General features: G+C 48.8%; 1 protein-coding gene across 1 annotated transcript in view; it reads right to left on the bottom strand.

The window, feature by feature from the left end:
- The window catches only part of C3H4orf50 (chromosome 3 C4orf50 homolog), a 110,313-nt gene that overhangs the window by 71,892 nt on the left and 20,430 nt on the right, over window positions 1-17,991 (bottom strand). Inside the window, exons 6-9 of the mRNA XM_078068172.1 lie at window positions 17,828-17,957; window positions 16,615-16,742; window positions 13,458-15,860; window positions 6,192-6,365 (exon numbers count right to left, since the gene is read on the bottom strand). Coding sequence (XP_077924298.1) covers window positions 6,192-6,365; window positions 13,458-15,860; window positions 16,615-16,742; window positions 17,828-17,957 — 2,835 coding nt within the window. The remainder of the gene's footprint in view (window positions 1-6,191; window positions 6,366-13,457; window positions 15,861-16,614; window positions 16,743-17,827; window positions 17,958-17,991) is intronic.

Raw genomic sequence — 17,991 nt, 5'->3', positions numbered from 1 at the left:
GTGCTTGGCTCCCAGCTTCCTTCTATCCTGATGGTTGATTTTTATATTTGCGGGTCTGTCTCCCACATAGCTTGGGAGCTCCTCAAGGTCAAGAGTGACACAGCCCTGGATCCCTGCACCATCGCTGGCCCATCACTGGGCACAGCATGGCCCTTGGGAGGGATTTGTCCTAGAAATGGTATGAGTGAGTGACCCTCCCACCTTGAAATGACCTCCTGCATCTGTGCATGTCTGGAGGGGATGACAGACTCTCGTCATTCGAGGGTGGCCCTGGGCCAGTCTCCTTCCCTCCTGGTGTGCTCTTCTGCTCCGTCAGAGGAGGAGGTGATGATCCTTTCCTGCCAGGACTTTTTGCCCAGAGGCTTGGGCACATCCCCTAGGCAGCGGTACTTGGACACCCACTCCCGGCAAGAAGGCAGGGCAGGAATGGGGGGGGTCTGACTCGGAGGCCAGGGCTCTCAGCACACTTGGGTGGGGCTCCCCGGGCCCCCTGGATCACACCACCCCAAAACATCAGGGCCTCGTGCATTCGGCCAGTGTCTGCCGAACATCATACCTGTGGCTCCCCTCAGAGAAGGCGGCCTTGTTGATGGTGATGGTGACTACTGGGCTCTTCATGAACCTGACCTCTGGAGGGACCGTGTGGCTGAGGGGAGCCTTTGGCATCAGATAGAGCTGGGATGAAATCATGGCTCTGCTACCAAGTAGCTCTGTGTGACTATGGGCAGGTCACTTCCTCTGTGAGCCTCAGTTTTCCCCATCTGTAAAGTGGGGCTCATGTTCCCCTTTCCTGACATGTTGCTTGTGGACCTTAGAACAAACTCTGTGTGGAGTCCCTGGCATATGGCAGCCTTCATAGTTTATAAGGGATTATGGTCCTTGTTGAAGAAAAAGGTACAAGGAAATGATAAAAACAAGAGGGCGGAGCATGGAAGTGTCACATTTTCATAGGGCGTTACAGTGGACGTTTCCACCGCTGACGTCAGGACAAGCTGTGAGTGGGAATGACCATCACTCTATGTCACAGCCATAGGCCTGAGCCTCCGACAGATGTGGGAGCGCTGGGAGGGAGAAGGGCTTGAGGGCTTGCGTGGCTCACATTTCTGAGTTAACATCTAAGGAAACCGAGGCCCCAGCACAGGTCGGGCCAGTGAGTCAGTGCGGCCCAGGGCCCCGTCTGCACCCCGCCCGGAGACGGGACAGAAAGGGTTGGCCCTCCGGGTCCACTCCCCAAATCCAGGTTCACATCGGAGGTGAAATGTGTCGTCTCCAACAAACGGCACATCTGAATGGTGAAGAACATTTGGGCCAGTAAGACCACTTCTGGGAATCTGTCCTAAAGACACGTCTGGCTATGTGGGGAACATCTTTCTAATAAAATGTGTGCATCATGGTGTTTATATACAAGAATGCAAAAGAGGGCGGGAGGGGGGAGGATGGACAGACGGATCTGACCACGGAGCAAGGGCCCAGCAGCTTTATGTACTGCGGCATCTCGTGCTTTGTTCTCCAGCACGAACAGCAGATTCGGGGCTCAGGACAGACAAGGACAGGCCTTCTGGATTATTCTCAGGCAGGAAAAGCAGGACACAGACATGTAGGTGTGGTGGGATCTCAGACACATGTAAAGTATACTGGAAGAAAATACATGAAAAAACTAGATTCAAATGGGAATTTGGGGGGTATATCTCTTCTTTCTTTTTTTTTTTTTTAAATAATAAAGATGGACTAAACACCTAGAATGGGGAAAACCCGAGCTCTATTTGCTCGAAAGAGACATTTAATATTGACCTCATAGGCATAGTTGCTTTTTCTGAAGCTCATTAAGCTGAAAGAGAACTAACGTGCGTAAAATGCTGAGTCCCTGTTTACACAGCCAGCGTCTCCCCAGGCGAGCTGGGCTCAGAGAGGTTGGCTCTAGTCCCCTTTTGTCCCCCACATGGGCTTCTCAGTGAGGCACAGGGACCTTTCCCATCCCCGGCCCCGCAAGATCAGAGGAGGGAGGATGCCCTGAGCGCTGCCAGACTGCCGCTGTGGGGCCAGTTCTGTTGCTTCTTCCTTCGGGCAGGAAGCATTCCCGGATTCCCCTGCAAACATGCCAGTTTTTTGGTGCCGTGTTAAACCTCTGAGTAACTGAGCCAGACACCCTGGGTCCCAATCCTGGCTCAGCCACTCACTAGAACTGTGACCTTGTACAAATCACTTCTCTTTCTGCCTCAGTCTTCTCGTCTGTAAAGTGGGGATAATATTAGCACCTACCCAATTAGTGAGGGTTATATATCGAGGGCTCTGTGAATTGTTTCCCTTTTGCTTAAAACATCCAGTTAACGCTCACTGAATGTAAACGATTATTACTATCTGGCACGCGTACGTGAGTGAAAGAACTCTGGACCTTCCAGGCGAGCCCCACACCTGGCTGAATACCAGCGAGTCATTCCCACTGATGCTTTGTGGAGCACAATTGCCCAGCCAAGTCCTGTCTAAATTGCTGACCCACAAAATCCTAAGACAGAGTAAGATGGCTGTTCTAGAAGTTCTTCTCCTTCATCCTCTTGTTCCCTCTATAGTCAGAACAAGAAAGCTACACAAATAAAAATCCTTCTTCCTCTTCCCAGCCTCTTCTGATCTCTCACGCAGGTCTCAACCTTGCATATTCACAACCAGAATGCCGACGTATGTATATACACATATGAAATGACACCGTTCAAACGTTTTACATCTTGGTTTTGTCACTTAATTTACAATCAAAGGTGTTATTTCTATGTCAATACATACGAACTGATCACATCTGTTTAAAATCTTGCATATTATTTCAGCATGAGGCTGATATGATCTGTTGAGCCCATTCTTTATGAAAATGTATATCATTTCTTTGCTTCACAAACAAGGCTTCGATGAACATTCCTACACAGCTCTTTTGGCATACCTTTCCGAAAGTATTCAAAGTGTAAAACACCAGCTCCAAGCAGACGGTCTTCTATTCAAAAGGCACTCAATAATATTTGTAGGCTTGGATTCAACCTCCTCTCTGCTTCGGTTTTGGAAACAGCGTCAATACATTGCAATGAAAAAGTGAATGAGAAGAAAGCGAAAAGACAACAGATGGGAGGAAATATTTGCCAGCCACATATCTAATATGGGAGCTATGGGAACACAGACCGACCCTAAGGTAACTGTGATTGAAATACTCCACCGTTATATTACAAGAATTTCATCAGAGAACAGAAAGCTACAAAAAAAAAGAAGAAGAAGAAGAAGAAGAAGAAGAAGAAGAAGAAAGAACCAAATGGGAGGGGGCACATGAGTGGCTCAGTCAGTGGCTCAGGCATCTGACTCTTGATTTCGGCTCAGGTCCTGATCTCAGGGTCATGAGACCAAGCCCCGCATCAGGCCCTGTGCTCAGCAAGGAGTCTGCTTGAGATTCTCTCTCTCCCTCTCCCTCTGCCCCGCCCCACCCCACTTGTGCTCTTACTCTCTTTCTCAAAAAAAAAAAAGGGGGGAGGGGGAGGAGCTAAAATAAAATAAAAATTAAAAAAGAACAAAATGGAGGGGTGCCTGGGTAGCTCAGTCTGTTAAGCTTCTGCCTTCAGCTCAGGTCTTAATCCGGGGGTCCTGGGATTGAGCCCTGCATCAGGCTCCCTGCTCAGTGGGAAATCCACTTCTCCCTTTCCCTCTGCCCCTCCCCCTGCTTGTGCACTCTCTCTCTCTCTCAAATAAGTAAAATCTTTTTTTTTAAAGGACCAAATAGAAATTCTAGGATTGCAAAATATAATACCTGAAATTAAGAACAAAAATAATGAGTTTGTGAGTAAATCTGACTCTCTGGAAGAGTATTCACTGGAAGATGGGTTAGAAAAAAATACCCAAACTGAAGAGCAGAAAGAAAAAAAAACATTGACAATTATGAAAAACAGACTTCAAAAGATACTGGATCTGATAAAAGCCCCAACATGTGCAAATGGAATTATGTTCTTCACAGATCAGTGACAGGAGAAAAAAGGCCTAAGAGCTCCTTTGCTGGCTGATAGCACGGTGAGGAACATTCCCTGTTCATTGCCCGGGCTTTGCAAGTGGGTTCCAGCACTGGGAAAGCTCTCTGCAATATGTATTAAGAACCATCACTACCCCCACTCTGCACCAGTAATCCCAGTTCTCTGAACTCTTGCATATAAACAGGAATGTATAAATTAATGGAAATAACCATAGATCCAACAACAGGTGAATGAAAATCACATCCACTCAACAGATTACTGCACAGGCAAAAAAAAAAAAAATACTGGGCACAAGGTCTAGGATGCAACAGACATGAAACTCTAAGTATAGAGCATCTGATTATACAAAGAATGCACGGGAACGGAGCCAGAGATTACGTCGCAATGTTGATGGTGTGTTTTTCATCCATCAACTTGTCAAAAACATGTAAAATGTGGTAACATTCGGGGTAACAAGTGCGGGCAAACACATACGCTCATTTATTCCTGGTGGAAGCATAAATGATACAGCCACTTTGGAGGGTTACTCGCCCTTACATATCAAAGTTAATTACATACATATCCTTTGACCCAATAATTACTTTGCTAGACTTTTAACCTTTGAATATGTAGCAGAAACATATCCCAAGATAGAGCTATAGAAAGGTTCACTAAGCTTTGTCAAGCAAAGAAACAGAAAAAGATTGGATTTCCATAAACAAAGAATTGATTAAGTCAGTTATGGTTTGGCCTTATGAAAATATAACATGGAGTTTTTTTAAAAATGAGATCAGTTTGTATGTGTTGATATGGAGATATCACCAAGATTTTCTATTAAATAAGAGAATTTAGGGGTGCCTGAGTGGCTCAGTCGGTTAGGCGTTTACCTTCGGCTCAGGTCATGATCTCCAGGTCCTGGGATCGAACCCACGTCAGCTTGCTTCTCCCTCTCCTCTCCACTCATGCTTTCTCTCACTATCTCTTGCTCCTCTCTCACTGTCAAATAAATAAAATCTTTTTTTTTTAAAGATTTTATTTATTTATTTGACAGAGAGAGACACAGCAAGAGAGGGAACACAAGCAGGGGGAGTGGGAGAGGGAGAAGCAGGCTTCCCGCCGAGCAGGGAGCCCGATGCGGGGCTCGATCCCAGGACCCTGGGATCATGACCTGAGTCGAAGGCAGATGCTTAACAACTGGGACACCCAGGCGCCCCAATAAATAAAATCTTTAAAAAAAATTTTTTTTAAATGAGAAAATCAAGACGCAGAATATTTTTGTATGGTAAAATTTCATTTATGTATACACATCCACACATACACTGAATGTGAGTAGATAGGGTTGAAAAAAAATGCCGGAGTTCAGAAGGGGTCAAAGGGAGGAAGGACTATTTTTTTTGTTTTGCATTTAAAAAATGAGATAATTATAGATCTACATGCAGTTGTAAGAAATAATACAAAGAAACACCTTGTATCCTTTGCCCCATTTCCCCCAAGGGGAACATTTTGCAAAACTATAGTATATTACAACCCTATAATGTCAATTATATGGTTAACAATCGTGCTCCGATTTCTCTAGTTCTGCTTGTCCTGTGTGTATATGTATGTACTAAGTTCTGTGCAATTTTATCTCCCACGAAAGTTCGTATCTCCATCATCACAGATAAGATAACGAACGCTTTCACATCGACAAGGATCTCTCTGCCCTTTCATAAAATCACTCTCACTTCACTCCTATTTATGTAACATTTGAAAACTAGTTAGACTTTCTAGAAAAACGCATGTATACGAGTTTCAGATGGAACAGAAGTTGGCTGGTTGAGGGATTACAGGCCTCGCTTCCTTCCGCATACTGCTCTTTACCTTGGAAATCTCATAAATACTATCAAAATGCTGGGAATGGTGAGATTTTGCCTGATTCTTTTTTCTATCTTCAAAACTTCCCAGAGGGATGCCTGGGTGGCTCAGCCAGTTAGGTTAAGCGTCTGCTTTCGGCTCAGGTCGTGATCTCAGGGTCCTAGGATTGAGCCCCGCATCGGGCTTCCTGCTCAGCAGGGGGTCTGTCTCCTTCTCCCTCGTGTCCCCCAATTCATGCTTGCTCTTTCTCTCAAATAAATAAATAAATACAATCTTAAAAAAAATAAATAAAAACAAAAACAAAACTTCCTGGAGCATGGGCCCATTTCGTTTACAGGTGGGAAAGGAAGCGTGGCTCGAGCCTACCTCACCCTGGAGCTGGTCCCGGAGGTGGGCGGCTTCCCCGAGCGCCACCTGCAACTGGAGGTAGGCAGACGCCTGGTCTCTGAGTTGGCACTGCAGGGTCAGCACCCGGTGCTGGAGCCGCCCCACGCGCAGCCTCAGGTCCTCCGTGGGGGGGTCCGCCTCTGGGTCTCGCAGCTGTGGAAATCACCCATCCGATTGAAATGCTTAGGTTAGCTTAGCTTCCAAGTAATTTGTCTCAGCAAACAAAGGACCTGTTTTCCTTCTCAATTTTTTTTTCTGGCTTACATTTTTTCTCAGGTCAACATTTTTAGAAAATAAAGGAACAGAAATCACCCCAAGTCCTATTAGCCAAAATAATCATTATTATCCATATATTTTTTTCCCAGTCTTTTTGCTATGCATTTATGCATGTGCACATGTGAGTGTGTGGCCATGCTGGGGTTTTTGAGTGGAGGGGTGGGTGTTGGAGAGGGTCTGGGGAATCATAGAAGAACATTCTAGAATGTGATTTTCAGCTATATATGTGTGTGCGTGTCTGTGTATATATATATTCAGATATATATATATCTTTTGCACATCTTTTCAAAAATATGCAAAATGGCATGGCATTCCAGAATCTGTTTCAATTGATTTCAGTCACCACGCTGCTAAAAAAAAAAAAAAAAAAAGTATAATGAATGGAATTTAAGGTTCAAATCCAATTAGGAGATGCTTATTACATTAAAGCATCCTCCGTTTATATAAAACAGAGGATACTGCATTCCCCCCCGCCCCAAACGCTTTTCTTAAATCAGTACAAAATGGTCTCTCACTCTTTTTGGGTCAGACATGAGTGGGTTTCATATGGATGTCATGGGGAGTTTCTGGGAGGCAGAAAGGTGGGAAGGAGAGGTGATTTAGCACTCTGGGGGGGGGGTGGCTGGATAGTAGTAATGCTGCTTCCCCCAGTGGTTCTGGATTCTCAGGTTTTATTTTTTAATAACTTCCACCCACACATAGATGCATACATACACACAGACACACCCATACATTTTCTCTACATAACATTTAACAGACCATTTACATCTTTGGTATCCTGCTTTTCTCCCTCAATACCATGTCAGGAGCATTTTTCCGTATTATAAAAGGATGTTGAAAACACCATTGTGAGCATACATTCTGTGGCATGCTGAATGCTCGGGGCATTCTAAAACTTTCCTGCTGTGGTTGGGGTTGTCAAAAACAGCCTTCCACATAACTACTGGACGGACCTCTGAGTCCTTCCCTGAGATCACCAGCGGGGGATTTTCTGGGCCTAGGGTCTGAGCATCATTAAACAATTCACATGCTACAGTGGCCTAGGAAGCTGCAGCACTGCTCATCATCAGGCTCTGTGCACAGGAACCCAGAAGCTCAGAGGCTTTTCACACTCCCTTCCTTTGGCCATGGCAGTCCACCCTTCATTTAAAGCACCTGCCACCCTGGGAAGGTGAGGCCTGCCAAGGTCATCTCTGCCTTGTGCTCTTGGCCTGGTTGTGAGCAGGGGGGCAGATGCTGAGCCATTCTGCTGGGAGAGGAGAGAGAGGCCAGTGCGAGGACAGAATCAACGTGCCTCGTGGCTGATGAGGACTCCCCCTCGTTAGTAAAGAAATCCAAGAGCAGAATGTGGTTTTCTCCTAATTAATAGAAATTCACAGAGCGTGGGCCTGAGATGCACAGGCTGGCCCTGTCAAGAACAGATGGGTGCTCCGGATGGTTTCATGAAATCCAGCTCTAAGACTTGCAAAACAACTTGGCCTTTCTCAGAAGTTTGGTGCCTTTGCTGCGTCCCCTCCCCAGTGACTTGGACAAGGGGTTCGCCCCAAGGATCCTAAGAGTATGTTCTACTGGATCCCCCAGTACGTTCTAAAGAGAATGGGCATGTGGGGTGTGGGGTGGGGGCCAGCCCTGCCTGCCACATGGGACGGCACCACCCAGCAGCCTTGTGATGGGCCCCATGACCCACTTGCTCCCAAAGGGGCATGATCGGCACTGGCCCCAGCCACATGCTCTCCGTGGGCTGAGAGCCATGGTGCCCACGGTCCTCGGGGAACTCTGGTGGGGGAGACCGACACAGAAACAGGCCATTCGACACAGCACGGCAAGGGGAAGTCAGGAGGCACTAAGCCAGGAGGCAACCACTCTTCTCTGGGCTGGTCGAGGGGCTCGCGAATCCGTAGCATCTGCTGATTCCCATGGCATAGATGCTCCCACTAGGACCAATGACAAGCTATGAAAATGGCGTCACACCTCTGCATGAGCCCATCCTGTGGCCCTGGGAGGCGCTGTCCCCCCAAAAGGAGACCCCGAGGATGTGCGGCAGTTCCCAGGAGAAGGCTGGGGTAGAGGAGGGGCCGAGCAAGGATGCCGGAGGGCGGAGGGTGGAAGGTGAACAGCGACAGCTAAGGCTCCCCAGGCCTGGATTAGAATTCACCAGAAGGAACTGGGATTTCACACCAAGTACAAGAGGAAGAGACAGAAGCATTTTAAGCAAAATAGCAACATGATCAAGTCTGTGACTTGGGAGGATGAAATGGGGAAGCTTTCTTGTCCTCTGTCCCCTGTGCATCAACAAACCTCATTTCCTTCAACTCTGGTTTTTGTCTGGAATCCTCCCTTCTTGTAGTTCCAAATCCCTCTATCCTGGCATTATTTCTTGACTACAGAGCTGTCTTGACTGTGTTCCCGCGTCCCCCTGGCCCTCTTCCTCCCAGTAGACAATGATCTTTTTACAAAAGAAATTGAACCACGTTGTTCTCCTGCTTAAAAGCCCCCAGCGGCTTCCCACTGCATTTAGAAAGGATCGTAACTGGGGCCTGCAGGCCATCTGAGCTCTGCTCCATCTCACAGCACACCCCACCCTTGCCACGTGATCCCGCCACGCTGGTTACTTTGTTTTTTTTCCTATGAGCCAGGTTCATTCCTGCCTCAGGACCTGGCCACTTGCTTCTCCCTCTGCCTGAAAAGCTCTTCATCTGCCGCCCCTTTTCCCACCTTGAAACGCTCAGCTCGATATTCCTCTCCTCAGAGTCCAGTTTCTACCAGGTCTGACCAGCTGAGATTGGACAACTACAAAATCTGGGGAAATGCATAAAACAATTCTTTGCAAGCAATGAGTGGCAGCCAATGCAGGGCTACAATCCTTGAGGGAAAGGATGCACATCAAGGCGAGCTCCACATTCTCTCTGGATTTCTCTCTGCAGCATTTTCCAAACCATGGTTCAGGAGTGGGAGCCCAAGCTGAGAGGGGTGGTCCTGCTTGATGGGGGACTCAGAGGCTGGAGTTCAGAGATGCTCTGATAGCTGGGTCTGTGGAGCAAAGTAACAGAAAGGAGAGAGCCAGGTACCTCCCTAGAAATGCCTGCTGGATCCATGGCTGAATCCTATGCTGGGCAGCACAGTGTGGGGTTTGGAGGCCTAGCAGAGAAGAGAAGCTGGCAGGCCAATTGCTGAAGAGACTTCAGAGGTCTCACACTGCTGCCAAGATGGCAGAGTTCTGGCTGAGCCCAAATTGGTGTCCTCGGTGAATACTCAGGGGACTCAGCAGCTGCCCCTGAAAGGTCATGCCCCAGGAGGAAAATCAGGCCCTAGGACTGGGTTGAAACTAACATATACCTGCCCAGGAATGATCTGGTCTGCTGACCCTTCCACCTGCCAGAGCAGAAGGCACTCAACATTCTCTAGCAGGAGATAACACCCAGGAATCTCTACCAGATATCCTACATGATGTCCAACATAAAATTTTTTAAAAAATCACTAGACATGTGAAGAAGCTGGAAAATGGGACTTAACCCAGAAATAAAATAGTCGATAAAAACAGACCCAGAGATAATCCAGATACTGGCATTAGCAGACAAGACCTTCAAAATAACTATGATTATATATTTTTAAAAATATAGGAAAGATAGATGAAATGAATGAAAAGATGGGAGTATTTCAATAGAGAATGAGGATCTCTTAAAAAGGATAAAATGTATATCCTAGAGTTGCAAAATATAACAAGTGAAATTAAGAACTCCTTGGATGAAATTATCAGAAGATAGGATACAACAGAATACAGAATTAGTGAACTAAATAACGAGTCAATAGAAAATTCAAACTAATGCACAAAGGTTAAAAAAGGGGGAAAAATAGAACAGTTTCAAAAGATGTGGGATATAATCAAAAAGTCTGGATTCTAGGAAACAAGAGGAAAATAGGACAGAATAAATATCTGAATAAATAATAACCAAAAATTCTCCAAATATGATAAAAGACTTGAATCTACGATTTTAAGAAGCTCATAAAAATCCAAACAGGATAAATACAAATAAAACCACACCAGGCCCATCACAGTCAAATTGCCAAAACCCAAAGATAAGAAGGAAATCTTAAAGGCAGCCAGAGAGAAAATAACACACTTACTTCAGGAAAACAAAACCAAACAAAAAAACCGTGACAAAAACAACCAATTTTTTTTTAACAGAAACTGTGGGAGCCAGAAGGCAATGCAATGAGATCTTCAAAGTGTTAAGAGGGGGAAATCTCTGCCTACCTAAAATTCTGAATCCAGCAGGGGGGATAATATCTCTTAAAAGTGGAAGTTGAAGTTTGTTTTCATAAAAAGAGATAGGAGAGAATTCATCATCGGCAGATCCTCACTCTGAGAAATGACAAACTCTTTAGGCAGAAGGAAAACAGATCCCCAGGAGCGAGAGCAAGAATGGACAACACAGGACCGTGTGGGAGATCCAGTAAATGTAGAAGATTATCGCTTGCCTGGAATAACAATAGTAACAATGCCTTATGAAGTTTATCATCCATGGGCATAATACATATGACAAAAATGAGGAAAAGAGAAAGAGTAAATGGAGATAAACTATTAAAATTTTGCATTATTTATTAACAATTATTAATTTATTTGGGATTTCTGTATTATATGGTAAAAGTACTAATTTAGGGTACATTTAAATAATGAATAGATACATTCTGAAATCTCTAGGGTAAGCACTGAAGGAATGATACTAAAATGTATAGCAGAATGAGCTAATGGAGAAGACAAAGGAATAAGAGAAAATACTTACTCATACCAAAAACAAAGGTAAGAAAGGAGAAATAGAACAGAACAAAGAAAATACATGGTAAGAAGGGAGACAAACACCCAATTCCAGCATCACATGTATGAAATATATGTGGACCAAACACCCCAAGTGAAAAGCAGAGATTGCAAAACTGAGCCAAACAAAAACAAACCAGCCACATGCTGTTTCAAAGAAACACACTTTAAATATAAAGATGCCCACAGGTTGAATGCAAAAGGGTGGATGGTCTAAAAGAAGTTAGATTCCATGAAAACACTAAGGGAAAGAAACTGATGTGACTACTTCCATATCAGACGAAGTGCAATTTGGTCAAGAAGCGTGGGAGGTAATGAGGGGCATTTCATCATGATCAAAGAGTCAAGTCAGCAGGAAAACATAATTGTAAGTCTGCATGTATCTCATAAATAATATCCAGATATATGAATCAAAACTAACATAACCAGAAAAAGAAATACACAAATGCACATTCAGAGATTGCAAACATATCTGGGTAAATAACAAAGCTAATAGCTGGCCCGTCAGTAGATCTGATCAGCACAATTAACCAGCTTGGCCCCATCACAATACTCAACAACGGCAAACTATTCATTCTCTACAAGGACACCCAGAATATTTACCCAAATAGACCATAACCTGGTCAATAGAATAAATCTCAAATTTAAAAATAATTAAAATAATATAGTTATGGGCCCTTGGGTGGCTCAGTCGTTAAGCGTCTGCCTTCGGCTCAGGTCATGAGCCCAGGGTCCTGGGATCGAGTCCCACATCGGGCTCCCTGCCCGGCGGGAAGCCTGCTTCTCCCTCTCCCGCTCCCCCTGCTTGTGTTCCTGCTCTCGCCATGTCTCTCTCTGTCAAATAAATAAATAAAATCTTTAAAAAATAATAATATAGTTATGTTTTCTGACAACAGTGAAATAAAACTACAAATCAGGAACAAAAATATAACGAAAAAATTCAGCAGGTGCTTGGAAATTCAGCAACACACTTCTAAATCACCCATGGGTGAAGGGAGACGTCACAGATGGAAACTAGAAAGTACTTTGAAGTGAACGGACATAAAAGCACAACATATCAAAATGTGTGGGACATAGCTGGAACAGTGCTCAGAGAGACATGCAGAGATGTAAGTGCATAGATCACAAAAGAACAGCTGAAAATCAATGATCTAAGCTTTCAACACAGGAAGCAAAAAAAAAAAAAAAAAGAACAGCTAACTAAATCAAAAGAAAGTGAAAGAAAGGGAAGAATGAAGGTATAAATGGAATCCAGGGAAATAAAATACATACAATGAAGAAAACTGACAAAACCCAAAGGGATCTTCTGAAATGACTGATAAAATTGCCAAGGGGCGGGGGGGGGGAGGGAAAGGGGGAGAGAGAGAGACTGGGAGAGAATGAATGAGTGGGTACAAAGGCCTCGACACTGAACATCTTACAGACATCAAAGACCACAGTGAGAATATCATGAGCATTTCATCCTGGGATTCCTGAACAGCGAGAACCCTCCATACGTGTGGACAATGACTCAGGGATGCCCATGTCTTGGCCAAATCACAGATGTGGTTAAGTGCAGAGCTGGGTTTGACCCCCGATTAAGTCCTAAGTCCCTGCTCTTTCCATTGTCCTTTTTAAGACCCAACACGGAGGATGATTGAGGTGTTAGCCAACCTATGGTGATAATCATATTGAAATACATAAATGTATCAGGTCGACACATCGTGCACCTTAAGCTTATACAATGTTATATGTCAATTACATCTTAAAAAGAGAGAGAGAGAGAGAGACCCAATGTGCAGACTTAGGACTTGGACTGCCTGATAAACTCTTGGATCTGAAAACATGAGCTCTGATCTTGAAGTGCCAACACCGCCCCTCCGCTGTCCCACCCGATACCCAGCGGAACAGCCCAAGGAGGGGGCGGGCTAGTGTCCCAGGCTGTGTGCAGGAACACAGGGGGCGAGTGCCCAGGTGGCAGTCCCAGCCCCGCCCCTCCTGCCGCATGACTGCCCGGTACTCAACATCCCTGTGCCCTCCTTCTCTGCTAAGTGGGGATGATGCGGTACCTCCCCCGAGGGCTGCCTGGGGAGCCTCCCCTGAGGAAAGGGGGTGGTCAGCAGTCTAGACAGCTAGCAAGAGGCCGAGGCAGCAGCTGTGCATTATCAACCTACCTGAGGGCCATTGCTTGGGGTGGTCGGAGCTTGCCCTGGGCCCGCAGAACACCCTGGTCTTTCCTCCTCCTCTTCCAAATGTGCTTCTTTTACTCCTGCTCCATTGATGTGTCCTTGAGGGGCACTGGACACTTCGGCACCTCCCCAGACCAAGGACGGAGCGCCAGAATTGACATCGTATCTGGAATTCTCCATGCCTAAGGAAGGCCCCATCCACCTGTCAGCTGGACCCGATTTCTCCTCCAAGGGCAGCCCGTGGGCTCTTGGGGTCAGTTGCCCTGAGAGCCGAGTCACCTGCACCCCCCTTTCCACAACGTTCTCCTTGTCCCCCTGCATCTTGCTTTCCCCCTGCAGACCCTCCTCTGCTCTCACCACATGGCCCACCGCGGTGCTCGCCCCCACCGCGACTTCCGTCTCCAGGACACGGATCCTGTGCAGAAGGTGGGCATTCTCCCCCCTGAAGGCCCGGACCATGTCTTCTATTCCCAGCACTACGCCCTTCATCAGCTCCTTGTAACCGACCCTGAGCTCCGAGATCAGTGCCTTGAGCTCCTGGTTTCCCACGGTGACGCGCTCCATCACACCTTTGGATTTTCTGAGGCTCTCCCATGTGGCTTTGTGAAGCTGGGCCACGTGACTTTTCAGCTTCTCGTTTTCCTGTTCGAGCTCAGAAATTTTGCCGTAACTTTTCCCGTTGCAGTCTTCAAGGTCGGAAATGACCTGCCAGCATTGGTCCAGCTCCCCCTTTAAGTGAGATATGTCCCCTAACAGTGTGCTGTTTTCCTGTTCAAGCATGGCGATCTTTGTCCCATTTCTGTCCCTCTCTTTTTCAAGGATGCGTAGTTTTCTACGGCATCTCTCTTGGTCGCCCCGAAGCTTGGTGTTGTCATGTAAAACCTGGCTTCTCTCTTTTTTCAGTCCAGAAATGAGCTGCTGGAACCTTCTCTTCTGCCTTTCAAGGGCTCTCGGTGGCCGTTTCCGACCCAGCTCAGCAGGCCCCTCGGGACGCGGACTCATGTCATCCAAATCAGGCACCATCCCAGGAAGAACCGCGCTGGCTCCCAAGGCCTCCGTCTCTCCTGGTCTAATCTCTTCACTAACCTCCCTGGGTTTGACTTCCCTGGCCAAACAAATATCCAAGCCCTGGTTTCCCAAAGCCTGCCGGGAGTAAGCCTTCCCCTGGCAGTGGGGCCATTTCCAAGGCAAGTTCCTGCTCTCTCCCGCTAGCGTGGAGGCTTGCGGCCACCGCCCCCCACCCTCAAGCTCCAGGATGGAGAGTTGCTGGAAACAAGCTTCCATCTCCTTTTCAAATTCGTCTAGTCTGAGCTCAGAACTGCCAGGTCCTTTGCTCAGAGCCCACGGGTTACTGGTGGATTCAGTCCCCTTGGGTGAAAAGGTCAATCCGGGAGCCGGTGTCAGACCTCCCTCTGCCACTAAGAAGAACATATCCTGGCCAGCACGTTCCACGGGGCCAGGCTCCTCCGGGACATCCCCATGGCCCAGACTGGACCCTTCTAGAGGCGATGCCTCCTCCTCCTTCTCTTCTTGCCCTTCGTCCCCAGGGCTTTCCTCTTGCAGATGCAGAGCCTTTCCAGCCCACACAAGAGTTTCCTCCTTGTCCTGCCCTGCAAGGAGCTGAGCACTGGCTGGAGACAGCCTCTGGGCACCCCGGGCCCTGGCTGTGGGGTGCTCTTCCTCCTCCTCTGATGAAAGCCCTCCCACCCTCCCCCTCCTACTCAGGGGTTTGGGCCCCTCCGTTGACACTGAGACCTCCTGTAGAAGAGGCAGTGGGAGATTTGGCCTGGGCCAAGGGCAGGAGGCAGAGGCCTGGGTTTCTAAAGCCCCGTTCTCGATGCGCACACCACCCTGCAAGTTCAGGTTCACTCGGCTTTCCTGACTTAGCTTGCTCCCGTCTCGGTGGACGTCTTCCTCCTTCCTGCCCCAGGCCTGCCTCACCCCCTGCTCTTCCATTCTCCACTCTGGTCCTCCTCCGTCTTTCCGAGGGTCTTTCAGATCTCTGGGCCCTCTCCTGGGAAATTGCCGACTTGAAGTCTGTGGGGACTCCTGGCAGAGGGGGGCTTTGGGGCTCCTTGCCCAGTGATGATCCCGACGTGGCTGTCCTATGGCTCTGGCATCCAGCACCTGTTGCATTTGGGATTCTTGTGGAGAAGCCTCCTGGAGCAGCGGCAGCAGGGAAGAGGGGTCTCTGGCTGGCCCCCAGGGAGGGAGTGTGGACGTCTGCACCAGGAGAAAGGACCCCTGGGCCTGGGCAGCTGCTAGCCTCTGCCCCAAAATCCAGGCCAGCTCCACGGGGAGGGGTGAGCCGTCCCTGTACTGCCCCGGGGGGCAGCCACAGAGGAGAAGGAGAGCCTGTTCATCCAAGCTACGCTCAGCAGGAGTCGGCTAGGGACGGGAAGAGAAGAGAAGGTATGAAGCAGCCCCTTCCTCCATTTAGCCCCCCACACCTCTGTGACCTCATCTCCTGATGCTCTTGGTGTTTCCTCACCTGGCCTTATAGGCCTCCCTAACATACCGAGCCCAACACCACCCCAGGGCCTTTGCACCTGCTCTCCCCTCTGCCCAGAATATCCTTCCCCGGATCCCCTCATGGTTCACCCTCCATCCATTCACATCTCCGCTCAGACGTTACTTCCTCCAGCAGCCCCCTGGTCATTTCACCACGCTGTGTGTGTTCCCCTTTACTGTGCTCCCACCCTCCCACAGCCTGCTGTGTATCTGTGTGTGCACTGCCTCCCCCCTTTATCCCTGTGGGTCCAACACGTAGCCTCAGGCCACCAGCCATGTTTCAAGAGCTCAGAAGCTTGGGGTTCATGGCCCCCCTTCTGGATGGCACAGGCGTAGCACATTTCCATTGTCATGGAAGGCTTCAGTGGACGGGCGGTGTAGACGGTCCGCTCCGAGGGCCGGGGCCCTGGGCCTAGACCAATGCCAGGCCCCCAAGATGCATTTCATAGATATTTTAAACTATATTTTTACATACACTTCTTCAATGCAAGTAATCCATTCTGTTTCCTCAAACCTCCCTCTCAATTATCTTCCAAACCCTTCTTTAGCCCCTTCTCCCACCTCCCACATGCAGTAGGGCTGGTCAGACCCGGCTGGCACCCCGGGGCACACGGGAAGCCTCCGGCCTCACCGGTCCACAGTCAGATCCTGTGACGTCTTCCAGGGACTCATCCGTGGTCTCCAGACCTGGCACCAAAACAGAGGGGCCTTGTCCAGCCCCGACGCATCCCCAGAAGCAGTGGCCCTCAGAGGGCTGGCCTGGGAGGCGAGAGGACCCCAGGAGTTAATGAGACCCTCCTGGGAGTTTTGTCACAACTGCCACTAGCAACTGAGCCCCCAGCTCTTGGGATGACCTGGCACTTCTCACTGACTCAAGGCGCTCGAGCCCGAGGTGGCCTAAGGATCACCACCACCTGCCAGGTAAGGAAATCACGGCTCGGAGACTGGGAATGACTTCTGTCCTCTGACGCGCAGTGGACTGGGTCTGGAAGCCACCTTTGCCGACCACGAAGCTCACACAGGTGGCAAATCCCATGACACCTCCCTCAACCCGGGCACCCTCAGGGTCCCACAGGGTCCTAATCCCCTGCCTCCAGCCCCGCCCGCACGGCAGGCATGCAGAAAGGAGCTGGTCTTGGCTTCACCACCAGACGGGCCCCTCCTTCTTCGCCGAGGACAAATTTGACCATGTGACTTGCCAGCTCTGTCCCCCAGAAATAGGATAGTGGGGGAATGACAGCTGTGTGGGTCAGCGGCACTGCTGGCTATAAATAACCCCCTCATCTCTAACCACATTCGGCCTTGGCAGACTGTAAGTAAGCCACAGACTCCCAGTGGGACATCGTGGCTTTGGGGCTCCCCGAGTATAGTGGCTTTTGTCGCAGGGAATCCGGAAGCCGTGCCCGAGACTGTGATCAGAGACACTGGTTCCCATTAGGGACAAGTCAGGGACAAGGGGCTCCCCAGCCCCAGCAGCGCCCAGAAACCTCGCACCTGTCGCACACCTGAGCTGTCAGGAGTGGGGTGGGGATAGGACAGTCATCCCATGGCCTCCTGCAAAGAGCCCTCCTCCGAGACACCCGCCGCCCCGCGCTGGCACGGGCGGTGAGGTGCTAACAGGAGTGAGCCCACCGGTCAGCTGAGCCCAAGTCAAGGGCCTTGTCATGGACGTTGAGGCTCTAAGCCCACCTTCTCCAGCTGTGTGACATCAAGCAAGCGACACTACCTCTCTGAGCCTCAGCTTCCTGTCTGAGGAGCGGGCAGTCCCCCCGCCCCCGGCCCCCGGCACATCGTCCTAGGTGAGCTAGCCTGTCAGCTGGTGTCCCTGCAGGTACCCCGCACACCTGCAGAGCCCCCCGGTCCAGCGGCACGGGCGGAGCAGAGGGGGGCTTGCGGGCCTTGTCTTCTGCAGGCATCCCGTGCGTCCTCCCTGGCCGGGGACAGTGGTTCATCCTGAATACGGCTCAGAGCATCCTTGAGGAAGACACAGGAAGAGAGCTGGTGAGTG

This window comes from Halichoerus grypus, chromosome 3, assembly GCF_964656455.1.
Source record: "Halichoerus grypus chromosome 3, mHalGry1.hap1.1, whole genome shotgun sequence".
NCBI classification, from domain to species: domain Eukaryota; kingdom Metazoa; phylum Chordata; class Mammalia; order Carnivora; family Phocidae; genus Halichoerus; species Halichoerus grypus.
Note: the sequence above shows the minus strand (reverse complement) of the source record. Positions and strands in the feature narration are given on the sequence as shown.